The sequence below is a fragment of the Paroedura picta genome, chromosome 3 (assembly GCF_049243985.1).
Source record: "Paroedura picta isolate Pp20150507F chromosome 3, Ppicta_v3.0, whole genome shotgun sequence".
Lineage (NCBI taxonomy): Eukaryota > Metazoa > Chordata > Lepidosauria > Squamata > Gekkonidae > Paroedura > Paroedura picta.
In genome coordinates this window covers 116,288,485-116,315,853 of record NC_135371.1, presented here as the reverse complement: position 1 = coordinate 116,315,853, position 27,369 = coordinate 116,288,485, and the positions used below count along the sequence as shown (strand labels likewise).

The window sequence follows — 27,369 nt, the reverse complement described above, 5'->3', positions numbered from 1 at the left end:
TCTGCAGTTTCAGTACTGTTAGACTCTGTCCCACCTTCATTTGTAAGCCATTTCTGATGGTTTAAAGGGAAAAAATGGGGGGTGGGAAAATTTCCCTAGCTCTACATCAGGGTCAGAAGTTAATATAGTAATTTAGCATAGCAGCTAAGAAAGGAAAGTCCCTGATCTCAGTCTGCCACTAGATCTGCCAGCAAGCCTAGATGTTAGCCTTTTAATAGAGGTTAAATATGTTGAAATGGCCTGCTGGAGCTAAATATCACCTGGTAAATAGCATCCTATTGAGTGTCTATTACAGGGACAAGGTGTTTCTCTTCAGGTCTTTTGTCAACCCTGGAAGTCACTAAGTACTTTAAATTCAGATCCCCATCTGCAGTATGGAAATAATAGTCTTTCCTTTAAAAGTTGCACCGAGTCATGTCTGACTCTTGGGGTGACGCCCTCTAGCGTTTTCATGGCAGACTCAATACGGGGTGGTTTGCCAGTGCCTTCCCCAGTCATTACCGTTTTACCCCCCAGCAAGCTGGGTAACTCATTTTACTGACCTCGGAAGGATGGAAGGCTGAGTCAACCTTGAGCCGGTTGCTGGGATCAAATTCCCAGCCTCGTGGTCAGAGCTTCAGACAGCATTCCGCTGCCTTGCCATCGTGTGCTACAAGAGGCTCTTAGTCTTTCCTTTAACTCATGTCAATAACTGTGTAATGGCTGCAAAAGGCAGGTATATAAATATTTTAAATAAATGAAAATATAATAAAGCCTGGATATTGGCTGAAGGACCATCTCCCCTGTGAACCTACCTATCTACTTAGATCATTATCTGAAGCCCTATCTGGATTCCCTCCTGAGATGACATAGTCTCTTCAGTGGTGGCATGCCATTTATTGAATACTAGGGGCAAAGCCCATTGTATCCAGAGCTTGGTGGTGGGAAGAGGAAGGGGAGGAGATGTCCAGTCTGTAAGGGCATGGGGTTGAATGTGTGTGTTGTGTGGGAGGTTGTGGTGGCATGGTGACAAATGAGGGCATGGGAGTGGAGAGATGGGTATCAAGAAGTTGTGGTTTGGAATGTTTGTTCAGTGTGGGAGAGGACTGACCTTTGGGAATTGTGGCATAGTGGTTACAGATGAGCTTTCCAGAGCCATGTCTTCAGATATGTGAAGGGAAAATCAGGCTGGAGACTCTTCATAGGGGGAGATTACATGGCAACCAATTCCTCCCAGTTCTGCGTCATTTCCCTTCTTGTGTGAATTAGGACACAGATGCTGAAATGTCCCCCTGCCCTAATACGCACGGGGTAGTCACAGTACACAGGTATCCATCCTGCTCCTTCTGTTTCCATTTTTTCACTGTTGATAAAATGTTATGTGCCCACATATTTCTTTCATGGTTGTTCCTTAGAAGAACTGGATTTTTGTACCCTGTTGTTTACTACCCAAAGGAGTCTCAAAGCGGTTTACAAACACCTTTTCCTTTCGTCTCCCCACAATAGTCAACTTGTGAGGGATGTGAGGCTGTGAGAGGTCTGAGAGAACTGGGAATGGGCCTCAGTGACCCAGCAGGCCTCAGGTGTCTCAAAGCATTTTCCAATTGTCTTCTCTTCCTCTCCCCATAGCAGACTCCACATGAGGGAAGTGGGGTAGAGAGCCTCACATGGAAGCTGACAACCCTAAGAGGAAGTCTCTCTGTGCACAGCAGTCTTGACCTTAGTAAGGTTTTTAATACTGGTTTTTTATTTGCCAGATCATGGTTGAAAAAAGTCAAGTCAGTTCCCATGTCTCTCCAGCCATTTACTTGTTCACTATTTACAGTTTCAGGCTGTAAATATTTATTTAGATCTTCCTGCACTTTCCAGACTCACAGGACTGGTGCTGGTCTGCCTGTCTGCACCCCAGAATACAAACAGTTGCTGGTAAGGGCTGGCCATAGCCCATAGCCCAGGAGGGACACACCTGCACCACTCCCTCCCAAGTGCAGGCAAAAATGGCTCCTTTGAAGGCTGGACTCTGAGGCATTGTATGATTTTGATGTCCCACCTCCAAACCTCCAGGAATATTTCCAACTCAGGGATAGCCAACCTCCAGGTGGGGCCTGGAGAGTTCCTGGAATTACAGCTCATCTGCAGAGTATAAAGATCAGCTCCCCAGGCAGAAAGGGCTACTTTGGACAGGGTTGTGGTGGAGAAGAAACATTTAAGGCCTCCCAGACAGGTTGTTGTTGAATTGAAAGACTTGAGGCCTACTGCACAGGGTTGTTGTGCAGATGAAACATGAGACAAAAGAATCTCCATAACAGCATCCAGTTTCATCTGCAGAATAATGCTGTGCAGTAGGCCTCAAATCTGCAGAGTTGCAAAGAAGAAATACACATGGCTTGGCTGTGTCTAACCCCCGGCCAGAGCAGTATTTTAAGTGAGAAGGGGCTTTTCTGTGGCCTCCCTGTCAGCCAACTGTTTGGCAGAAGGGGAAAGTCCCCCCCCAAAAAAGGAAGGCCCTCAGGCTCCCCTGCTTTGCTCTCAGAAACCCCTCCCTCCACTCAGTCAGGGCCTGTCAGAGGCTCCTTCCCAGCAGGCCTGAAGAGAGGGGGAGGGAGAGCACTCGCCAGCCACCTGCCAGCTCCGTCAGTGGTCTGAGGCAAAGGGAGGGAAGTTACAGTTGGACATGACAGTTAAGACAACCTTGGGGTGAAAAGGGCTGGCGCAGCCTGTCCAATCCTCTGTTCTCATTCCCCTTGGCAGCCCTACTGACCTCCTCTCCCTGCGGTGGTCAGGGGCAGACTGGCAGCAATGTCTCCAGATTGCCCCTGGCTGGGCTGGGTTGGCGGGCCTTGTCAGGCCAAAGTCCTGAGTGGATGTGACCTGTCAGAGGCAGGGCCCAATCAGGATGCACCCTGCCTCTGACAGGCCATGTCCACTCTCTGTCCACTTAGCCCTTAGCAAAATATTAATAATAGCTCCCACTGTTGCAGATGATGACATTCAACTATCATGCCTGTCTTTCAAGCTCCCAGTTGAATGTCTTTTGTCAAGTCTTCTTAAGAATGTTCCTGATTTTTGTTCATCTTTGCTGCTGTTTCTGTTGTGCTTTGATTAATGATTACCTGTTGGTTCTTTTAATGTAATTTTTTTTGTAAGTTGCCTTGAATATTTTTTCCAAAAAAGTGACATAAAATGCTTTAATAATTTTAATGATTCCCCCTAACAGTAAACTTCCCATGCTTATCAGTAGGGCACTGAAACAAGCTCAGCCGGAGACAAATCTGAGGGTTCTGTATCCTTGCAGGTATGTCTGAAGCACAACAGTTTGTAAATTTAAAAAATAAAACAGATTTAAATGCAGCCCGATGGGGACCATTCATATTTGTTGGCCTCCAATAGCTATGGAATACTGATGGGTGAAAATAGGAGTTGCCAGAACTGGCATGGGTAAGGCCCCTAATTGTTTGCACTGTTTGCTCTGGAGAATGATGAGGACTGATGAACATGTGCCTTGAGCCAGGATACTTTCCCTCTCCACGGCATACTATAAGGCTTCCAGTGAACCTAGGAGTCAATGCAGCGAAGGATTTATTAGGGGTGGAGGGAAAGGACTTCCTTTAATCTGACCTTTTCATGATCTTTTTGAGAAGGACGCAGAACTCCTAGCAGCTTAAAGCATCCTTGAATGGGGAGAACCAAGACATGTAAAGTGGGGAAGGGAAAATTATTGTGGCAGGCCAGTGAGAAGAAGCTACCTCTTGGGAAAAAGATCCATTTTCAGCCCAACCTGCCACCCTACTTCTCCACTGTCACTTCCTGTCAAGCTCCTTGTCCTTTCAGGCCATTCACAAAAGCCTTTCCTCAGCCAGCCCAGCCTTACTTATCTGCTTTCCCAGACACATCCCCATGACTTTATCTGCACAAAACTGCCACTCCTATCTTTTTGTCCTTCGGGTGAGCAAAGGGCCTGTCTTTTGCCAGATCAGTATTTGTCCTTAACGAGGAGCTGCCTGATCAAAAGCACACAAACCTTTTGGATACCCTGGGAGTTTAATCTCGTACAAGGGATGGTTAGGTTGGGCAGAAGGGAAGGGGCGCGGAAGGGGGTTTCCAGCAGAACAATGGCAAAAGGGCTCTTGGTCTGGAGAAAATAAGCTGGTGATCCTTCATGGGCACATATGTGCAAAGTGTGATCTGCCACACAGTATCCCTGGCATGCAAGATACCTTACTTTGAGTCCAGTGGCACCTTTAAAATCAACAAAGGTTTATTCAAGTTATAAGCTTTTGTGTGCAAGCACACTTCAGATGTAATGAAGCAAAATTTCCTCAACCATTTCTATAGGTGGAAATTTTGTTTCATTGTATTTGAAGGTGTGCATGAGAGCTTATACCTTGAATAAAACTTTGTTGGTTTTAAAGGTGCCACTGGACTCCAACTGTGTTCAGCTGCTTCAGACCAAGAGTTATCCACCTGAAGATATCTTATATAATTAATGGGAAACAGTCCGGCCTCTCCCTGGCATCTCTTCCATGCCCTTCAAATTGGCATGGGGAAAGCAGAAAGGCCTGAAGGTGGTTTCTGCCTTCCTGAAGGGTCCATTTGCAAATAGTATTCAAACCTAGCCAGTAATTTTCTTTTGCAGCATGTTAAGCACACACACAATTGTGTACATATACATATATATTTATACCCACCCCAATACACACACAAGTACGGATAGGTTTGAACCAATACAGAATGTGCATTTTGCAACAAACATGACCCAAGAGGGGCATGAAAATGCAGCCCATAGAGTGTTTTGGACAAATGGGTGACTGCCGTTCCAACAGGGATTTGTACAGTGTTTCTACGTAAGCATACTCGGGGTTGAGTTTGGAGGAATTTCAGCAACTGTCACATAAAGCTGTGGAGGGATCTGAGGTGGGCAACCCCCTGCTCGTGGTTAGAGGTTCTCCTTACTTACAGCCTCTGTTGCTAATTAGAACAAACACTGCATGACATCACTTCTAACAGGATGCTGTGCGTTTTATATAGAGCGCTGGAAGCTTTGCTTTTTCTGACTCCAGTGCTACACAGTAACCACTACTAACAATCTATGGGTCGTACACTCTTCTCCCTGCCCACATCTGAGTTGCATGGAAGCTCCTGCTAGTCCTAGGTTTCAGCCTACGATCTGCTGCAACAGGTAGGGCATTCTCCCTGGCCATCATGGGAGGGAGGGATGTCACTCAACCATCAGCTATCTAGCTCTCTGGCTCCATCTACTGGCCAAAAGTTTCTCTGGCGCTTCAGTGTTGAGCTTGAGTAGTGAAGGCGCTTCCAGTTTGACTTGGTCTTCACAGTAGCTGAAGCCAGGTAAGCAGTTGGGTCTAACATCTCCTGCCCAGCATCCATTATCACACACAGTCTCTGCCTTCTTAAATATTTTCCATGCCAAAGCCTTTGATGGATGTACATCTCCCTTGTCCTTTGTTGCACCGCATAGGAATCTCATCAAGGACCACAAGGGCCAGCTCTTTGAGGTACCTGAGGACAGTAGCTAGACAGGAAAGGTGCTGGGAGTGAGGTTTTTCACCAGCCAACGAGACTCTAATCCTGTCTTCCAAGCTAGACAAAATGAGGAAAGCTGGAGAGACTACACTGGCCACGAGTAGGCTTGTGGGAGATGAAGGTGACCTTTTAGGACAAACTGTACTTCTAGACTCAGAGCCCAGCTACAGTGCCAGATCTGTTTCCTACTCCATGATCACACCCAGTTGCACAGAGCTAGACAAGTTGGCAAGAAGCCGGTAAAGGTGGGACATGACAGAATTGCATAGATCACAAGCGATCCCCCCGAGCCCCAGGCAATCACAGGGGAGGGGGTGGTTTTCCCCGAGGAGGGTGGCTTCATGGGATCAGAACCCACTCCCACTTCCCTCCACATCTTCCATGAAGACAGAACGTTTCCGCAGGTTCTTTTTCAGACGCTGGAGCAGGGGGCCACCTGGACAGAGCCCTTTGCGGCCCACTCTCCTGCTGTCCGCCTTGGCGGTTTCAAGGTCCTCGGTGCCGTCGCGGTCTTGGTGGTGGGAACGAGAGGCTGAAAAGCCCGTGTCAGAAGCCGTCAGTGTCAGGCACTCGCAGGGATCGGTGCTGGCAACGAAAGAGTCATCCCAGATGGTCTCGCAGAGCTCCTTCCCATCCTTGTACATCTGGGGAAGGAAAAAGAATAATGCAAGCCAACGTCTCCAGGTATTTTCAACCAGGAGCTAGCAACCCTAAACAGAATAACTGCAGTTCTAATACAGTCGGCAACCTTTAGTATCTGGCTAGATAGGGAAAGGCTATGGCCGAGCGGCAGAGCTTTGTGCGCAGAAGTTCCTAGGGAAGGCTCAACTGCTGGCATTGCCAGAATCAGTGTTGTGAAAGACCTCGACCTGAGACCCTGCAGAGCTAGTTGACCTTGATACACAAATGATGGCCTTTTAGGGATGCCAGTACTCAGACTCAAAACTGACATACAGTAACACGCAAACAGAGGTCAGAGCAGATTCTTCAGTCAGCATATGATCCCCTTGCTTCACAATTAGCATGATAAGATAAATGAGGCATCCAGTGGCACCTTGAAGACGTGAAGAAACCCAGTTATGCTGGAATAAACAATGGGATATGTCTGATGATATGAGTGCTGGAATTAAAGTTATTAGTTTCTAAGGTGTCCACAGACGCCTAATGGCTGCCTAATTGGTATTTGCATGGCCAGCAAATCAAATGTTGGTACAACTGACGAAGAGTGCTTGCACTTGAAAACTCACGCCTTGAATAAATCTATGTTGGTCTCAAAGGTGCTACTGGACTCTGATGTTATTGTGTTAATTACAAGTGAGTCATCACATATACCACAGACTCCATTTATTTATTTAGGCAAAGGAAGAGATAAGAGTGTTGTGAATATGTGGAAGCTTGATCTAATCTCTCTCAAGTGTTTGGATTTTGTTCAAATGTTTGCCTTTTAATGAAAATGTTACTCTGGAAAAGACTGGAATTTTTGACACAACCCCACAGCCTGAGATAGCAATCCTGAAGTTCCCAGGAAAGCACATAGCACACTATTTGATTTCAGTAACATCTGTTCTTTTGGCTGGCTGAATTGTAATTTGTGCCTGCCTTCTGGGGAGGGGTAGTCCCAATTCCTCTTCATCCCCTCCAAAACTATTGCCTCTCCCTCCCAAATAGCTACCCACAGAAACACTTCACGAGCCATTTCCTGATTGTTGGCATTGCGGAGGAGGCAGTAGTATGTGTCCAGTGGCCAACGAAGATCTATTCAAGGCGTGAGCTTTTGAGTGCAAGCACTCTTCCATAGACTATGAACCTGTTAACCACCCTGTGTGTTGCCCTCACCTGACCATATGAAATGCACTCCTGACTGCAATTATTCCCATCAGGCCCCCAGTGCCAGTCAGTGAGCCAATTGCGAGCACAGGTCAGATCCTCCTTGCAAGCATCATACCTGTGAGGGAAGAAGGGATGGAGAAGTAAGGAAGGCAGGTAGAACTTCACGGCAGAAGACAATGCTGTAGCCCCTTTAGCTAGGCTGTTCTCAGGCACACACAGTGGCTACACAGTACATTTTGACTCTCCTTACAGCTACTGGGACAAATGCAGCAACAATAGCCCAATAAACTGCCTTTGAATGAGAAAAGCTGCTTCCTTTGGGCCCAGTCAGGAATGGAGAAGTGACAGGGAGAGAGAGTGCAAAACCTTTCCCATACTCCGTATGGGGGGTGATTCGGAACAGGGCTAACCATCCTTCCCTTTATAGCTTCTCCATTACTGATTGTGCCCACCAGAAGTGTTTCCTCCTAGACTTCCTCTGATGTTGGGAGTCAGTTGATCTGGGAGAAAACTGCTTCTAACACCACCGTAGAGCAAGGGCAGGGGGAGGAAGGAACATCTAGTTCTCCTCACCCGAAGATCCACATTAAGGAGGAAAACTTCATCACTGAAGTTCCTATATTCACTCTGCGAATCAAATTTTAATTATCTATTAAATGGGGATGTTATCTCCTGTCTACTAATAGGGAGGATCCTTTGGCTGTAAGGTACCATCCCCAAAAATTATATATCAAGAGCAAAGAGTTACAGCAGTTAATGTTTCCTATATAAAGCAGTGGAACTGGAAACAAAATAACAATTCAACCCTTTTCCATTCATAAGGAATGTTTTGAAACAAAAACATATGACAAAAAACCTCATGTAAACATCTTGACATATCATGTTTAATCTTCAATGTGGTTCAACCTTGGATAAAAATCCAAAAACTGGAGACATGAATGGACAATACAGATTTCTCTGTAAATGGAGGAAAGTCCCAAAATTGCAGAGAAATCTGAAATCTAACAGAAAATGTTTTTTTTTAAACACAGAGTTATAGTTGCAGAACCTGTACCTTTAAGAAATGAATGCTGATATCTTAGAGGCCAGTGTGGGGAACAGTAAGCAAGCACAATAATATTGCCAGCATTCAGACCTTCCTATCAATTTTCCTGGGCTATTTAGGTTTCCCAGTCTACCCCTGATCTCGGATGGAGGACACTTCAGGGCAGGGCCAGGTGTGGCAGTAACTACTAAATGATGCCATGCAACTCACCTGTGCCCAATGACAGCCTGAACACAACTTGAGCTACTTAGATGGGCTTGCCACTGGACATTTCATAGCTCACCCCAATGACTTGCTTCTGCATGACCTCTGCAACTGGGCAAGACTTTTCCCAGGGAGAGGCTGCCAGAGGAAGGGAAAGCTGAGAGCCAGTGTGGTGTAGTGGTTAACAGTGTCACCGTAGGAATGTGGGAGATCCAGGTTCAGATCCACATATTGCTATGGTTGCCTGCTGGGTGACCTTGGGCCAGTCACAGACTAATCTACCTCACAGGCTTGTAAGGAGGATAAAATGGAAGAGAAAGGAATAATACAAGCTGCTTTGGGCCCCATGGGGAGAATGGTGGGGTAGAAATGAAGTATGAAGTAAACTGTATAATAAATTAAAGTGGTGATTAGAGGAGTCAGATAAAAAGGATGGTTGTTGAGAAGGGGAGAAGATGCGGGGGCTATTAGGAGGAGAGAAAGAGGAAATAGTGTGGGGAAAGGGTTACGAGAGAAAATGAAGTGATTCATGCAGACCTTGCAGGTCATTTGCTAGTTCTTTCCACCATTCCTTTCTATCCCACATGATGTCCCCCCTGCAGGCTTAGCTCACCATTGTTCACAGAAGTTCTGGCAAAGAGGCACAGCCAGCACAGCTGTGGGTCGCTGAGGGTGAGGCCACTGGGCAGCAATGGGGGAGCAACGATAAAAACATTCCACTCGCTGAAGATATTCCTCACATCTGTAGGAGGGAGGAAAACATGGGCATCAGGAAGGCAATGAATTCCGAAAAGATGGAGCCGCCTATATATCATTCTGGATATAAGTCTCCGCAAGATATTGAACTACAGACAGAAGACGAGAGGAAAAAGTAGGCCCAAGAGCAACAAACCCAGCAAGGCTCTGTAGCCTGTCAAAGGGAATTTCATAAAGGAGGCCACCTCCTGCCACCCAGAGGTTACCACCCTGTGGCTGCTGGGCTAGGAAAAGAGGAATACAACTGGCTGTATTAGGCAGCTTCTTTTTCCTCTGGAGGGCTGGAGCTATGCCTGACCTGCTGCTGAGGCCCCCACAGCGATTCCAGTAGATGTCGTTGGCTTTGGAAAGATCCAAGATGACATCGGGTGAGCAGCAGGCATCTGTGAAAAGAACCATGCTATCAGTGACTTCTGGATAGAGAGGACCTACTTGTAGGGTTGCCAGCTCTGGGTGCCAGGAAATGCCAGGAGACGTTGGGGGTGGAGTCAGGAGGGAGGGACCTCAAGAGGATATAATGGAATCCACCCTCCAAAGCACCCAGGGGAACAGATCTCTGATGCCTGGAGATGAGCTATAAATCCAGGGGATTCCCCAAGTGGCCCCACTGGGGGACTAGCATCCCTACCCATTTGCACTGTGGCAACCTTATCTGTCCTTAATGAGCACATGAAGCTGATCTATTCAGGTTAGTGTTGAACTCCTCCAGGATTGCAAGTAGGGGTCTTTCCCAACACCTTTTCCTTTTAAACTGGAGATACTGGGAATGCAGTTTGAAAACTTCAGCATGCCAAAGAAATGCTCCATCCCTGAGCCACAGCCCCATCCTGGCAACAATTGTTATCAGTTGATAACCTACATGTGCAAAATTGCCATCTGTGTGTGATGAATTAACAGTTACATCGTTCTCATCAGGCAGCTAACAGGAAAGCCTAGTGCTACATTTGTACTTCCCCTGCCTCCATCTGTCCCCCACCCCCGGGTCCTTTTAGGATCTGCACATGAACCTTCACATTGTTGTTGTTTTTAAAGCTCAGACAGACATAGGAAGCACTGCCCCAAGATGCGGGCCCCCATAAAGTTCCTTCTGTATCTTGTCCCAGACGAGGTCCTGACAGTTCTACAATTCATTGTTTGTTTGTGTTCAAAGCTGCTGAGAGGTGAGAATAAAGGCACAAGATTCTGAATCCCCATGAAGTTGGACAAGTAATATGATCTGCTTTCATATGATTTTTTAATTTGGACAGGGAGATATAAGAGAATCACAGAGGAACCCTTGGTCTTGGGGCCCTTGGTGTTAGGGCAAATTTTGAACAGAGATCTGTCATAATTTCAATCTCCAAAGGAAAACTCATGTTCCTCCCATTAGCATTTCCCCCCTGAATAAGTGCTTGTGCTGAAAACATGGCAAAAAGTATTTGCTTCCTTTAAAAAAATCTTTGGCTGCCAGCGACCATTTAAGCTGTTTGTTTACTTTGTTTAAAGTGCCAGCTTCTTGGCTTGGAATCCAGAACCATCAAGAGAAACTTCAGTCACTGAACATCTATAGTGAGACATGTTGAGGTTGATAATTTAGAGGGGCATAACAGCAACCATGTCATTTGTTGCTCAGTGCAGTCACGTGTCATGGACAATTAAATACTGCTTGATAGTTCCTTCCCCATACTTCATAGACCAGGGGTAGGCAAACTGTGGCCCTCCAGATGTCCATGGACTACAATTCCCATGAGCCCCTGCCAGCAAGTGTAGTCCATGGACATCTGGAAGGCCACAGTTTGCCTACCCCTGCCATAGACCAACTACGTCAGATAAAACCTCTATTAGACAACATACGTATTGCCCAGCCCATCACAAAACATTGTCGCCCTTCAGTTGGCGTCATGATTGTGATGGATGACATTATGTTTGATATGATACCATTTATGGAATTCAAAAATACGGCGCCTGAAAAAAGATGTTTGCAATTCCCTGTAAGGAACCGAAACTCAACTATCAGTGGGGGGACAATCTGAATGTTAAGTCCTTGTCCACTGGCTGTGCAGAATTTGAAGAGAGAGTTGTGAATGCCATATTATAGTTGTGAGTGCCATATTATGAATGGGATTACTACTGTGGATTATATGCCATCATCAGTCTCACCTGAGGACAGTGTAAGATGTAATCTACCCAGGAGGGCATCAGCAGCCTGCAGCATGTGCTAACACAACACATTGTGCTTATCTGAGTTTGGGACACAACCCACTGGCTTTGTCTGAAATGGTACATGAAGAGACTCAGGAATGTCCTTAATATCTATGGATGTTTCCTTAATGAGACAAAATCAGAGTCCAGTGGCACCTTTAAGACGAACAAAGATTTATTCAAGGCGTGAGCTTGCACTCGAAAGCTCATGCCTTGAATAAATCTTTGTTGGTCTTAAAGGTGCCACTGGACTCTGATTGTTTTGTTGTGCTGTTTCAGACCAACACAGCTACCTCCTTAATAAGAGTTAATTATAAAAGATGGTCTTATGATAGCTCTGATTTTGCATGGGAATTTGCAGAAGGAGATATTTCGCCTCTCAGAAGAGGAGTGGGATAAATGTTTAAATGGGAAAAAATATCAAGGATTTTTTTAAAGACAAGCAGAGAGAGAAAGGGAGTTATAAATGCTCCAACAGAGGAGCACCTTGGGATGTAGTCTCCCTTTCTGATGTGAGATAATTTGCTGTAGGATAATTTGCTCTACCCGTGTTTGACTGGTAATAGTTGCTTTATTGCTAGCTATACAAAGGCTTATCTAAAGGACCTGATCCAAGTAGCACTGAATGGCTTTTTGTTTCCCACTTTCATTGGGTCTCAGCTGACCCTTGCTGACTCAGTTAGGACCCAGCTTTACTGCTGGAAAAGCAAGTTAACACTTAGCCCAGAAAATGGCCCCCTTACCAGAACTTGGCTGACATGGTCAAATGTAGCCCTGCCCCGTAGCATCAAGTCTAGACTATGGCAATGCACTCTGCTTGGTCTCTCCTCAAACCCAGCACAAAGACTCCAGTTGGTTACAGAAAGCCATGACTCAATTACTATGGGGAGGTAGGTGGAACATGCATAGTGGTCCTATTCTGTAGTCACTCCATTGGCAGGCTATCAGTTACTAAGCTGAATTCAAGGTATTGGCTATGACAAGACCTTCATAGCCCTGGACTTCCTATCTGCAAGACTGCCTCTCCCAATTGTGTCCCATCACAGTAACATTGCTCTTCTGAACAGGGCTTTCTGCAGAGATCACCCAGCTGATGGGCAAGATCAACAGCTGCCTGTACAGTGCCTTCTCTATAGTGGCTTCCACTGTGCGGAATATCCTACCAGATGAAGTTCAGAAAGCTCCCGCTTTACTGGCATTTTTAATAAAGAGAATAATGTTATATTATAACAGATTGATCCAGGAAAATGCACTGTTTCTGCTTATGTATCACCAAGTTCTGCATTGTTTAATATGTCATATTTAATGCTTATGCTTTACTCAGACAACAGCTTTGTTCCAAATTTCTCCAGTCCTAGTCCTGTCACATTGCTTATTAGATGCATCATCCTATTGTTTGCACTAGTTTGCATTGTGGAATCCACCTTGGTCTCAGTGAGAAAGGAAGGCTATAAATAATGCAAAATAAATAATAAGAATCCCTGGGCTTTTTTGATAATAGAACTAATTATCTGGAACAGGCTACCAGCAGAATATGGACTATTGCCTCTGTACTGTTTTCCCCATAGGATTGCGGTTCTGTTTTAGCAAGCCTTATGTTGAGCTCTATGCTGCTGGTCAGGATGTCCACTTTGGGAATCGTATTTTTACCTGTAATTAATCCCTGGTTGCAAAGAAAGCAGTCTTGAAAATACTATTTTACTGATTAAGTAATCGATACTTACTCTCTCTATAGAGATTGCAGGTGCCCAGGTGTCCTTCTGGACTTGGACTTGCTTTGTGCTTCCCTCCAGGCAAGCAGCGATCCTCGATGCCTGCAGCACCTGTCCACAGCACCACCAAGGCCCAAACTATACCCATTATCCAAACAGGGCCACCAAAACCACTACACATGACTACCTGAGAAGAAAAGATAGGGGTGGGGAATTTCCAAGTCAGTTTTGGACAGGACTTCTCTTTCTTTGTTTATTCTTCTTGGCACTGCTTGAAGAAAAGAGACATACTCAGGGACATGCCAGGCCAAGTCCCTCAGGCTTTCATCTCTCTCTCCCTTTCCAACAACTCCCTTGCAGCCTCTCTCTGGCCCATGATAAGCCACTGCACAGTCTTGGTCTACAGCCTTTCCCTTTGTCCATTGTTTAACTTCAAAGAGGAACCCCCCCCCCCCCCTAGCAGCTGCTGCTCTCTCCAGGTCATTCAAGGCATGTCAGATGTAGATGACTCTTCAACCACGGGGTCAGGGCTTGCTGGCCAGGTCACCAGAAGCTCCTGCCCTCTCCCATGAAAGGAAGTCAAAGTCTTAATAGTAATTAAAAGTTGAGCTGCTCACAGCTCTGTAACAGCTCTTTAAAATTTGTTATATAGAGATAAAAGCAAGATTGGTATCTGGTTAGGGCTCGGCTTTCAGGTGAGACTTGTGTTCAGGGGCACCAACAATTCATCTGGGCTATGTGTTCCTGTCTTGGGCTCACTCTGGGGCAAGAAGTAGGTGATAAATGTTTATGTTGTAAAAAAGTGTCACCTGCTAACTCTTATACCTCATTACCACTGTTAAAGGCACAGCTACAGAAGATCACTGAAGAACGGGCATCCTCCAGGATCTTCCTTGCGTTGCCAGCTCTGGGTTGAGAAAAACCTGGATACTTGGGGGTGGAGCTGGGAGTAGGTGGGATTTGGGGTGGGGCAGGGTCTCATTGGAATATAATACTATGGAATCCACCCTTCAGAGCAGCAATTTTTCCAGGGGGACGGATCTCTGTTATCTGGAGATGTTATAATTCCAGGGGCTCCCCAGATCCCACCTAGAGGTTGAAGAGGAAAATAAGGATGGACTGTTGGCTGTACAATAAAGTCTATTAACAACTGTAAGCCCATCTCTTCTTTCACAACTGACTTGTCAATAAAGCAACAAAAAATTGAGTTTGCAAAGAATGAGGCTCTGGCTCTTACTCTCGTATCACTTTGGCCAATGACTCAAAAGAAATCTATGTTGGAGATTTCCATGTAGGAATGTATTCATCAGGCAGGATCTCACACTAGTTACCTACACATCCCCAATTAAAAGTATGTTGCCCTGCCATTGGCCAAAGTGATACTTTAAGGTATTATTACTATTATTTGTATTGTTTAGAACTTTAAAATTTGTTAATACATAATAATGTTAGGAGTAATATCTTTGTATACTTTTTTATTGAGAATTTTCTACAATTGGTGAAATCACATGGTTACAATACAACAAATTGTTCAAGGTAGGCTAGAGATCATTCTTGAGCGGGTATAATACTGTATGCATTAATGATTATTATATTAATTTCATGTAATTGTGGTTTAGGGAGTTAGCCAATCAGGAAAGTGCTACTTGGAAATGAGAATAAGACACATTCTGGCAAACTCCATTTTTTTGTTTCTTTATTGTCAAGTCAATTGTGAAGAAGAAATTCCTGTATGTGTCAGTTATCTTCCGGAATTTTCAACCACAGGGAGAATGGAGAACTCTGGGATACAAGGCGGGGGGGGGGGAATCACAGCCTAGAAAGGAAGTTTTATGTTTATGAGTACTTTAGATTCGTTTTAATTGTGTGTTTTTGTTTAGTTTTAATGGTTTTTTTTAAGATACGTTTTTATGATGTATGTCTTTAATCTGTTAGCTGCTTGGTGGGCCTGATGAGGGCGGAAAGGCAGGATCAACATTTTGACTTACATAAAATGACTGTATTGTGAGTATCCATTCATTGCATCTGAAGAGATTTCACCTCTATCTCATGGATAACATTTGTTTTGCCTTTATGGTGCAATGTATATTCCTGTTTATATATGCTGAAAAAGACTAACGTAGTTACCCCCTGGAATTAATTTCAGTGTGTTAACCTAATCTATAACAATTACGAGGTGAAACACCAGCTTTAGATCACCAGCTGCCTGGAGGAAAGGGTCACCTTGGATGCTGGGAAACAGATTGTCAAGTGAAATATGAGATCAAGCCTTTTTACAATAACATTTTCAAGACAACAGATAAAGCCCACAGTAGTAAAGGGGTACACATATTATAATGAGCATAATCATGCCCTCCAACTTGCAAAACAATTAACCTATTTGCATAACCATGCCCCCTGACATCACTGGAACCGGCATCATCATGCTCCACCCCCTATGCCCCGGAGGTACCACCATGTCACCACGCCCCTTGACGTCACTGGAAGTGCTGTCATCGTGCCCCATCCCATGCGCCCCCTGACATGGATGTGCTGCAATTACACCACCACCACCCCCTGACAACACCAGAAGCGGCGTCCGGTCCCTGCCCCCTGCCTCGGAAGTGCTGCCATTATACTACATACACCCCCCTCCCTGGAAGTGATGGTGTCATGCCCCCACCTTCTGCCCCACTCATTTTGTTTACTGGCCCCTCAGTGAGGAGGCCAAGATGGCCAAATGGCCTTGCAAACATAGAAAGTACAATGCTCCCATCTTGGGGAACCCATCTTGTTGCAGGCCATCTTGCAGATGAGGTGGACTTGGGAATACCCAATCCTCTGCGTTGCATGTACCAGAATCCTGTTGAGGAAACTCAAAAGGACACAGAAAATGACAAGGCTTTTAATGAATCCATGGAAATGGAAGACAAAGCATTTAATGCCCAGGTAATGAGCATAACCATGCCCACCACCTTGCATAGTAATTAACCTATTTGCATAACCACGCCCCTTGACATCACTGGAAGTAGCGTCATCATGCCCTGCCCCATGCCCTGGAAGTGCTGCCATTTAAACACTAGTGGTGTTTCATAATGGACCAGTCTGCGTACTGGGACCCTGGGTTAGGGGGTCTCTGTAAGAGATTGGTTGACACAAAGCACAGCCTTACCCATTGGGGAAGGTCAGGGGCTCGGACTCAGGAGGAAGGGATGGTTGAATGAGGTGGATGCCCAGCAACCATTAACCAACCTCCTCCCTGGGGAGGGCTTTGAGGGGCAAGGCACCCACCCTTCTGGCTGGGAGGGACGGGAACCAGGACCACCTTGAGCCCATGTCAACAGCTGGATGGATGTGTGGGGGATTTTACTCTACACCTTGTGCCAGGCCAACCCTCTGTTCTTTCGGGTTGAATAAAAGCTGTGGCCTTTTCTCTTGCCAAAAACAAATAAGGAGTCACGTCTTGTTTGGCTGCACTACCACACTGCCGGTCAGTAAGCATACAGCAACTTTATTCAGGATACAAGAACCCAAGGCCTATCAGAATCTTTCAGCTTATCACCAGACATGTCACAAACATTTAAATGATGTCACAAACATCAACAGACACACATAAAGTTTGCCCACAGTACTAGCTGTGCAGTCTGCAAAGATCTGCTCGGTGGTGTAGACCTTGCTGATATGGTTTATACCCATCTCTTATTTTGGATACTACTGGTGCCCCTTATGGGGCTGGATGGCGCTCAAGGGGCTTGCCCTACCCCCTGCTGCTGCACCTTGGAAATCCTCAACTGTAGCAGGATCACTGACTCTCCTGGATTCCACCTAATTCCTCTTCCCAAGCCAGGAGTTCATCCTCCTCCTTTCACATACTTGGACTTTGCTAGGAATGCGATTTTGTCTATCGGAAAAGAAGTATGGGATTCCTTTCCTTGGGCTGAATACTTGATCCTCAGGGCCAACAGCCTGAGCAGAGTTCAGACTTCATCTCTGGAAGGCTTGCATTGGACTTATCACACAATAAAATCCATATCATTGAGAGGAATGCATTTGAGGCCGTCCCGTCCCTGGAGATTATAAACCTCAGTGGTAATGTAATCGACCAGATCACGGAGGGAACTTTCGAAGCCTGGCATGGCATGTAGTTTTTGTTCACAGTGGACCTCAGCCACAATCCCTTGACAGTCATTCAGGATTCTAGTTTTTACAGTCTGCCTTCGCTGAATTTCCTAGACCTTGGTGCCACCAAAGTGACACCGAAGACATTGGAGAACCTGCTGCAGACCTTGCTGCAGTTGCGAAAGCTTATATTGCCCAGAAAGATGTCCTGCTGCCTTTGCTCCGTTAAGGGGAACATTGAAGTTTCATTTGAGACTATCATGTTGGATTGCTCAAAGTCATGTGCCATAGATGGAACTCCGTGTGAAAAGAAAGAGCTTTCAAATGGCATGCAAGAAGTCATTAAAATATTAGAAGCCAGGAAGCTGAACAGTAGCAACCTGCTTAGCATCTTACCAGAGAGAGCTGAACCCCACAATTACTTGCTGGAGAGTGCTGAACCTAACAGTGACATGCTGGCACCAGCCCAAAACTACTCCAACATTGCTCTCAAGTTTAACTTGTTAAAATCGGTCAAACAGGTCATGCAAATGAAAGGAGATGAGCCCTTGGATATAAACTGGGCTGACAAAAAGCAGTTGAAAACACTTTATCTGCTGGCCAGTGTGCTGGAGGGCGCACTCAAAGGAAAAATCATGGAACTACTCCAAGGGACTCCAGAGGCAACTATTCAAAATGAACTTTCTGCCCAAGGCTTAAAGGAATCCCCAGATAAGGCCTCCAAGCAGGAAAGGCTTGTGAGAAAAATAACGAGAGAAAACTGGCTTCGAATAAACCAAATAAGCAAGTCCACACTATTCAGACATGTGAGGGATGGACAAGAGTGTGCAAAGGCCACCACACAGTCTGCAGATCAGCCCAGCATCTTTGAGTCACATAACAAGGTTGAAAGCCAGAGGAAACTCAGGGAAGGCGTAGACTCTCAGCATGCCCTTTCCTTTCTCAGGTTTCATCAAGAAGCACTTCAGTCTAGGAAACAGTTTTTTTCAGACTCCTTGCTTATTGCTCTCAACCCAACAGGCTCCATCACAGAGAACAAGAACAACAATGATTTGAGTAGCTTCTCTAGTGATGGAAACACTGTGGTAGTTTGGGGAAATGGACACAGAGTACAGTTTATGACTAAAAAAGGATTATTGGACAAGCTACCAAGCAGAAGTAGCACGCCTACAGGAGAAGACAAACCTAAAGCCTTAAAGTCACAACCCTCTTTAAATGAGCTCTTACCAGATATTTTGTTGTCCCGAGGGACATCCTGGAAATATCAGACAACCTCTGCTTCTCCCCCACAGAACTTGGCAAATCAGGATAACCTCTCTGAGGGATGTCTTTGAAGCTGACCTGAACAAGAGGTTTACTCCCCTGATCCCAAATACACCTGCGAGGAAACTAATCTCACATGTGATCCGTCTTCTGAAAATGGATTGCAAAGCACCCACAATCCAGATGGCTTGTGCAAAACTCTTCTCCAGAACAGGCCTTCTCATGAAACTTTTCAGTTTGGAAGTCGTATTTCTGGCCTTCCAAGAATGTATCCAATATGACTACGGGAATTTCAAGAAACTCGGAGAAGTCTTTGCCAGCAAGGCAAGGAATTCCAGAACATGAGTACAGAAATAAAATGGTGCTGGCTGTTTCTGTGACTGCTATACTCATGGCTATCATTGTTGTTATTTGCCTGATTAAGATCTCCTCCCGGTGTTCTGCTTCCAAAGATAGGAGCTTTCTGGGAAGACTTAAGAAATCCACCCCAAATGAAGAGCATTCCAGATCAAGCTCTGTGTTGACAGAGAAGACGCCTCAATTCAAGGACCAGCCTTTGCGTGAAACAGAAAAGAACAAGGTGGACAAATTGCATTATGAAGATGAGAAAATACTCAGCTTCGCCAGTGCAAGACCATCCTTAGCAGAATCCACTCCTCATAAACTATCATCGGTACCTACACTAGAACTACTGGTGCCTCCTATTCCTCCAGCACCTTCTCATTCTCCTGCTCCTGCTCCACCAGCACCACCTTCTACTTCTTCTCAAAAATCCATTATGAAAAAGAGTTCAGATGCAGGAAAAGGGACTTCCAAGACCAGCAGTTCAAAACCAACAGGATCTGAGAACCCCACTGGAACAGACGGTACAAGTGCCTGAAAGTGGGGTGGGAGATGAGGAGGAGGATGAAGATGATGATGAGAGTAAATGATCAATCTGGTTTTACAACTATTACCACAACTATAGTAATGTTTCACTTTTGTTAATATTAAATGTTATTAAAAACACACCTCTGAAATATAGAAAACTAACAGAATAGACAGTTTGCTCTGAACATCTACAATAATGCTTCTGTCTGTAGAAAGAACAGTCATTATTGTGAACCAAAGAATGTATGGAATAAGATCAAGATTGATTTCATTCACTTAAGGATAGATATAATGCTAATAAGAAATAATTCTTGTTTCCCTTTTTTTTCTTCTATTTTTTATTTTGGATTTTTCTCTCTCCCTCAATCAATTTTTATTGTATTCTCTCCCCCTCCTTTTCTTTTTATTCTTTGGCTTTCTTTCTTTTTCTTTATGTGTATGGCAAATACTTAATAAAAAGTTCTTTAAAAACAACTTCCTTTCAGTTATTATAGACAACCCTATGGTGGTAAATGGCTTGCCCAAGACAGTTGTATGATGGCTGCACTAATAATATTTGTATTACATTGATAATACATTTTTTAAATCTGAAAGGAAGCAGCCTTCCCTATATCATCCTTGGTTGTAACTCAAGGTTTCCATTGTTACCATTGTGGTTGCTATGCTATGAGACCTATTAAATGATGTCAAGAGAGGTTCACATTAACAGGGTTACTGATGTGCAGCTTGCCAAATGCCTGGATAAAGCGCTCATCAAGCTGTCCAAACAATAATAAGAAACAACTGGTAAGTAATGGAACTCCTCAATGGGCTCCCTGGTTTCGTTATACACCTACAAACAAAAACACTTTCCCCCCCCTGTTTACTTGGGCATTGAATGCTTTGTCTTCCATTTCCATGGATTCATTAAAAGCCTTGTCATTTTCTGTGTCCTTTTGAGTTTCCTCATCTTCAGATTCCTCAACAGGATTCCGGTACATGCAGCACAGAGGATTGTGTATCCCCAAGTCCACCTCATCTGCAAGATGGCCTGCAACAGGATGGGTTCCCCAAGATGGGAGCATTGTACTTTCTATGTTTGCAAGGCCATTTACCTCTGCAGTTGTAGGGCATTTGGCCATCTCGGCCTCCTCACAGAGGGGCCAGTAAACAAAATGAGTGGGAACATCCCCATCAAAGCTACCTGTAGTTGCTGTAGGGAGATAAATACCAGGTACCTCATGGCAGCAATAGGTCTCAGCACGGGTGGTGGGGTTGCAAGTATTAGGGGCCTGTTAGGAGTCTCCATGTTTTCAGCAAGAGTAGTGGTGAGTGTCTGCTAGCACAACTGGCTTTTTTCCTAAAATCACTTCTTTGGGGGGCTTTCCCAGCCTCTTTGCTATTGGTCAGAGGTGACAGGGTGTGTTGCTAGAGGGAACAAATGGCCGTACCTGATCATTCCCATTGGTTGTGACGCAGTAGGGAGGGTTGGTCTATGCTGCATGTCACTTCCAACGCTGTCACAAGGGGTGTAAAAAGGTGGCTGCGTTTCCGGTAGGAGCATGGTCTGTGGAAATTGTTTCCGTGGGCAAAGGGGGCAGAAGTTGGGGGCATGACACCATCTCTTCCAGGGAGGGGGGTGTATGTGGCATAATGGCAGCACTTCTGGTGCAGGGGGCAAGAGGGCTTCCAGTATCATCAGGGGTCTGTGTGGTATAACGGTGGCACTTCCGGGGCATGGGGCACGGGGTAGGGCATGATGACACCACTTCCAGTGACATCGGGGCATGGTTATACAAATAGGTTAATTAGTATGCAAGGTGGTGGGCGTAGTTATGCTCATTATAATATGTGTACCCCTTTACTACTGCCCAGTTCCTTAGTGTTTCCAGTCTGGGCCACACATAAGGATGATAGTCTCCAGGTGAGACCTGGGGATCCCCTCAAAGTACATCTCATCTCCAGACTACAGATATCAGTTCCCCTGGAGAAAATGGCTGCTTTGGAGGGTGGACATTATGGCATTGAACCCCACTGAGGTCCCTCTCCTCTCCAGGCTCCACTCCTAAATCTCCAGGAGTTTCCCAAACTAGATCTGGCAACCCTATGCCCCCATCCCCCTCCAGTGATCAGGGGGGACCTGACAATTCCAGTCCTACAGAATGTCATTATCTTGTACATTGTGAAAGGTATTTGAGAAGTATGTGGTGACCCTACCTTCAGACACAATTTACAGAGGGAGGGATAGAAAAAGGACCTAGTCATATCACAGAACCTTTAATTTCCCAGAACTATAAGAAGAGTCCCATATCTAATCTCTTAATCCACATGGCATTCTTCCAGTTGCTTGGATCTTCAAGCCCACTTGCCTCACTCTTCTCTGGACTTTCAAGATAACATTTGTTAATGTGTGACCACTTGTAACAGTTCTTCAAACTCATTATTAATGTAGAGGGCGGCATCTTTGTCCCAGTTTACACCATCAGAATCTCCCCACGTCGTGAATAAAGCCTCATGCTGGAAGAAATGTTGATCCTCAGTAACATAGAAACTCCACTCAAGCAGTCTCTCTACCTTCCCTTTTGTAGGGGGAGAAATCTTGACCCCAAAAGTTCTCTTTCCAGAAAGTCTTATACATTACACTAAACTATTACATTAATTCACACAGCTCACCAACCTTTTTGAGCCTGAGGGTACCTTTGGAAATCTGACACAGAATAGTGGGTATAACCATCACTTTGCTGTCACAAGAGACAGATCCAATCACAACATGTCAGGAATAAGTCTAATAGTAACTCTACAATACTTCAGGCAAAAGGACTATTTAACAGGATGCCCTTTAAAATTCACGTATAGTTTAAAAGTTTTTTTCTGGCATATCCCTTGGTCACTCAGTGAAGATCCTTGCACTGTGGTAGCAGTTGCTGCTGAAGCAATATTTTTAAGAATCTGCACAGCCAATCATGTCTTCGTGGCCAATCAGAATCCTTCCTAGGGGAAAACATGCTCACTTTTTTAGAAATAGGATGTTGCCATGGCACCCAAAGGCACCTTGTTGGGGACCACTGGTCTACAAACATTCCTTCAGATCCCAAATTCTTCTCACAATGTTCCAACCAAACCAGACTTTAACTCTAGTTCATTTGTAATTATTCAGTTTTAATTACAAAAATGATTTAACTCATTAGTTCTGAGGAAATTAAATCTCTCAGAATCCATATAGAACCTGAACTATTCAAATGAACTTTTTGTTGGAACATGCAAGATCTGTAGTGATCAAGATTCAATGTAATCCTGAGTCTACTATAGGGACTTAAAGAGTTGGGGTATTCATTATAAGGAAGAAAAAAGTGCAATTTCCCTGTAAGGATTGGAGGGCCTGCAATCTTCTCCCCTCAGAAGCACTCCTTTCTATGAAAACTATACACACACTTGAGAATGCAAAGATACTAGAGACTTCTGTGAAGAACAAAAGACTTCCCAGCACACAACACAGCTGCAAGTTGGTGCTTCTTCAAGGAATTGCCTAGACAGTAGTCATAAAGACTGAGGCTCTGGTCTGCCCAAATGCAACAGGCCTGAACGTTTACTTGTTGGTTATTGAATATGTTTAATTATTGTTCCAACTATGATATTTTCTGAAGTTGGTTTATAGCTGTTTTCATAAATGCTAGCGTCACAAAGTGGGATCACACTGTCATAGACATGAACTCTTCTTCAATAAAAATACAATATTTTTGATATTGCTGCTTAAACTGAATATGTTACATCAGCAGCATATAAAAAGGTATCCTACAGGAGGCATTGGAGGGGATGTGTAGTTAGCATATTTAGTCCAGGAATTTCCTGGTTTTTTTCAAATTGTCTTCTAGTTTCGGATTGGCTCAGTTGAAGATTTCCTGATCCATTGAGCACATTTCTTCCCTGCTTGCCTTTGGATGAAGAACTACAGTTATTCAGTTAGACCATTACGGCTTTTTCTCTCTTACTCAGAAAGTTGTTTCACTTCTTTAAAAAGCGTGATGCTGGATTCCTGAATTGTTATGAGATTATATACCCCAGCCCTTGAGAGATAAAAGGGACTGACATTGAACAGTGGTTCTCAGGTGGCCTCGCTCTGATTCATCCTTCTTATTCCCTGGCTAGGTGCCTGGAAAATACTTGTGACCTCAATCCAAGCACAGATTAGAGAAAGGCCTCCAAGAAGCTGGCTTCTGGTCCTAAGCAACCCTCATCTCTTTCTCCTTCTTCTCTGGCTGAGCATGGTCAGGGAAAGAAGAATGCAAGCGGGTAAAGTTGCTAGTGTGTTGGATCCAACAAACTCCTAGTGGAAGGTACTTGCTAACATGGATCTTTCTAACTTTTGCCCCCACCTCCTCCCTTTCTCTAACACTCCCCTGAGACATTCAAAAATATGATGCAGAAGGAGCTGAGTAGGGAGCTGTCATGAGGAGAGCTTGGCAAAATGCTCTTCTGCCACCAGAACTCCTTCTGGCAAAAGGGGAGGTGAGCAATTTTACCCACTTCCCCTTTCACACCACAGTTGTTGTGTCAGGTGTCTTTTTGATTACATATTTAGAATAATTTTATGTTGCCTCTCCATTAACTTTACCAAGGGTGGCTTACAAAATGAAAATAATACATACAAAACATTAAAAGATATTAACTAAAACTTTATATTGGGGGGGGGGGAGAACTCCAGCCCTGCATTAAAATAGAGACCATAGAAGTAGACCAAAGCGAGCTTAAAACAACAGTTACAGACTAAAATAGAGACAGAGACTCTGAAAATGGTGGCAAAGAAAGGAAGGCTTGTGAGGGCAGATCTAGGGATGCAGCCTCCAAGTGGGACCTGAGAAAATTGATGCTTTGGAAGGTGGACTCTATGGCAACTCCATCCCTCCATCTCCAGCCAGTGGTGTATGTGTGTGTGTGTGTATTCTATGTGAGTCCTGCAATCTCCAGCTCCAGTGTTCCGGAGGTCTCATGAGGTAGTGGAGGAAGGGGGAGGGCAGGGAAAATCTAAAAGTAGCCTTGTACTCATGATTTACTGACTGCAATCTGAAATAATCATACAACCAAGCCACATGCACCTGACATTATGTAAAAGGTTTTTGGAGCCCTGGCAGCACCTTCCACTAAGGAACTCTGTGTCTTTATTCTCTCCCTTTCTTCTAAGAAAAAAGAAAATGATGAGTTTAATGTCCCCTCCCCCACTACTTCACTATCTAATACTATCTGTACCTGTAAAAATGAAACTATAAATTATTCATACTGCAATTCTTTTTTAAACTTTCTGTATCATACAAGCACATGCATCAATTTGTACATGTAGTAATAAATTATGGTTCACACATGGAGTCATCTGAACTCTATACCATAAATTAACAGGGGATGGGGTGGGTGGGAATAATATGTATTTTTCTATGAACATAGATTTTAAATCTCCAGAGATGCAGCTATCTGGAATGAATAATAAGCTCTGTATTATTTGGAAGCTTTTACACTCTTTACACCGACCGAAGTTGCTCCGGTCAATGATCTATTTCCTTATTTTGTTTCTGTTATTATCTGGGGGCATCAGACTATCATCTGCATATATCCTGGGGTTGTGCTGTTCAACACATCCATTCAAATAATTAGACCCCCCCCCCCCCGCTATGTGAGTAGGACTGGGGTGGGGGATTCTCAATGCAAGTTAATTAGTAAGTGGCTTGAGCACTCAGTATGTTTCAAAAGACAGGAAACAGTGGAAAATACATTTTCATCACTGTCACTCTGTTCTTCTGCTCTGATGTCATCTCATTGCAGAACCCCCTTCCCTTTTCTCTAGCCCTTGTTAATTCTGCCTCCACCACCCCACCCCGCCCAATACTCCTGCAAACTCACACAGGAAACTGGTAGACCTCCAATGCAATCCTAACCATGGCTAAGAAATACCATTTATCTCAATAGGGTTACTCTCCCTAGTAAGAAAGATTGCAGCCCCACTCACTTAAATAATGTGGCTTTTAGCCAATTAATTAACTAAATCCTCACAACAGCAGACAACTGAGAAGAGACAGTCCCAGGTGAGAGACACGGGAGGGAGACGCAGCTTCTAAGATGGGGCTTGGTTGATTTTTACAGGATCTCAAATTCTTGTGCTAAAAAAATGCTTTTTAAAAAAAGGCTGTGGTCTGATTCCTTTGGGGCGTCTTCCTAGTTGATTTAAAGGATGACAAAAATGATTCATCTGTCCCGTTAAACGATGAAGCACCGCAGAATCGTCCACAGTCAAGGCACCGTTTTGGTATCTGCTGAATTGAACGCCTCCCGGAGACCTCACACGTTGCGCTTCTCGCCCATCGTGAAAGGTCGTGCGCACATCGGACTGTGATTGCCTTAAGGGTCACAAAATAATAACAATAATAACTGCGGGATTCTCCTTCCCGCAATCAAAACACGACCGAAGGGAGAACAGGACAGTTCCCGACATCCCGTGGAGAGAAACAAACCAGCCAGGAATCTCATGAGCGCTCAACGTCCGTTTAGGCTACAAAACAAGGACCCCGGGGGGCATCTTTTACGCCAGAGAATAATTAAACCTGCGCACCGCATGCCTCGTCCTTATGATCTGCCCCCCCCCCCCCCAGGGGGACTGATAAGAAAGACCCCGGCTTCGAACGCTTCCAATACAAGTGGAGCGCGGGGCTCGCAGCGCGTTTAAGGTGAGCGTCGACCCTCTTTTGGGTCGCCCTCTGCTTCTCCACTGGGCTTGTCTGGGTTGCAAGTTGCTGCGTGAGCGGGACAATGGTCTCTGATCTCCCCTTCCTCGGACTCAGAGCATCCCAGTCTTCGTACCTGAGCGGGGTTCGCCGCCTGCTCCTGCTGCTCCTGCTTACCTGGGACGCCCTGCGACGGTGCTCTTCTTTCCCGAACTGTCGCCTCAGCCAGACAAGCGGTGCTCCCGCCGCTGCTTATCAGCACGCTCCGCCTCGCAGGGATAGTCGAGCTGAGCCGCCGCCTGCTGCAATATACCCCCCCCACACACACACACACACCCCGCGCAAGACGCCCGTCGGCTCTCAGGGCTGCTGGAGAAGACAGAAGAGGCTCGGCGACGAAAGGGGAGAGCCAGACACCCAGTTCCCGCCGGTGTGTCTGCTTGCCTGCCTGCCTGTGTCGGCCACCGGCTTCGTGGCTCCTCCTCCAGATTGCTGCTCTTTCGCATGTCGGATGCTTAGGCGCGCTACAGTGACTCCCGGGCGATCAATGGCCAAGCCAGCTATAACCAAATGGTGCTCTCCGAAGGCTCCAGAGGTGGCAGGGCTAGGAGTCATGATGCAGAGACTGGCAATGGCGAACCACTTCTGAACATTCCTTGCCTGGCTGCCAGACAATCCTTGGATCTCTGGGCTATGTACCACACACACGGGATAAATTAAATGTGAATAACCTCAACCTCCACTTTCATAGTTTTGGGATAGTCCAGGGGCTCAGGAAATGGCAGCACTGGGTCCCTGGGCACGGGGGGTCCACAACCATGATTTTGTATAATCCTTAAACACACACTCCCCCCCTCCCCACTCCCCTTAAGAGTGCTGGACTAGTATCTGACAGACTTTGAATTCCACTTATGCCATGGAAGCTTGCTAGGTGACCTTGGGCTGGTCACATGGTCAGTCCGACTTACCTCACAGCTCTGTTGCAAGGATAAAATGGAGGAGAAAGATATGAGTTACATTGGGCCCCCATTGGGGAGAAAGGCAGACTATAAATGAAGTAAATAAATAAAATAATCTTATGACAATGAATTCTACAAAATGAATTTTGCCCTAAGTGAAAACTTTTATTTTATTTATTTGTTTGTTTAAGATTTTTATACCACCCTACCATATGGTCCAGGGAGGTTTATATGGGAACGTC

General features: G+C 45.2%; 1 protein-coding gene across 2 annotated transcripts; it reads right to left on the bottom strand.

Annotated features, from left to right (window-relative positions):
* Window positions 1-3,163: 3,163 nt before the first annotated feature.
* RTBDN (retbindin) lies at window positions 3,164-26,643 on the bottom strand. 2 transcript variants are annotated; one of them, XM_077327239.1, is made up of 6 exons: window positions 26,305-26,643; window positions 13,264-13,438; window positions 9,657-9,741; window positions 9,216-9,344; window positions 7,360-7,468; window positions 3,164-6,167 (listed from the first exon to the last, which is right to left on the bottom strand). In XM_077327239.1, the coding sequence occupies exons 2-6, from the start codon at window positions 13,430-13,432 to the stop codon at window positions 5,871-5,873; spliced, it is 789 nt and encodes a 262-aa protein (XP_077183354.1). In that variant the 5' UTR covers window positions 13,433-13,438; window positions 26,305-26,643; the 3' UTR covers window positions 3,164-5,870. The 2 variants fall into 2 exon arrangements, with proteins under 2 accessions (XP_077183354.1, XP_077183353.1); XM_077327238.1 differs by having other exon boundaries at window positions 26,346-26,642.
* Between the last annotated feature and the right edge of the window lie 726 nt (window positions 26,644-27,369).

Bases quoted from the DNA above. Each gene is read 5' to 3' on its own strand.
- RTBDN (XM_077327239.1), bottom strand. From the start codon at position 13,432: ATGTGTAGTGGTTTTGGTGGCCCTGTTTGGATAATGGGTATAGTTTGG. The intron at 9,742-13,263 runs GTAAGTATCGAT...TTCTTTTCACAG, and splicing joins CTGCAATCTCTATAGAGAGA to ATGCCTGCTGCTCACCCGAT. The intron at 7,469-9,215 runs GTGAGCTAAGCC...CTTCCCTCACAG, and splicing joins CAGAACTTCTGTGAACAATG to GTATGATGCTTGCAAGGAGG.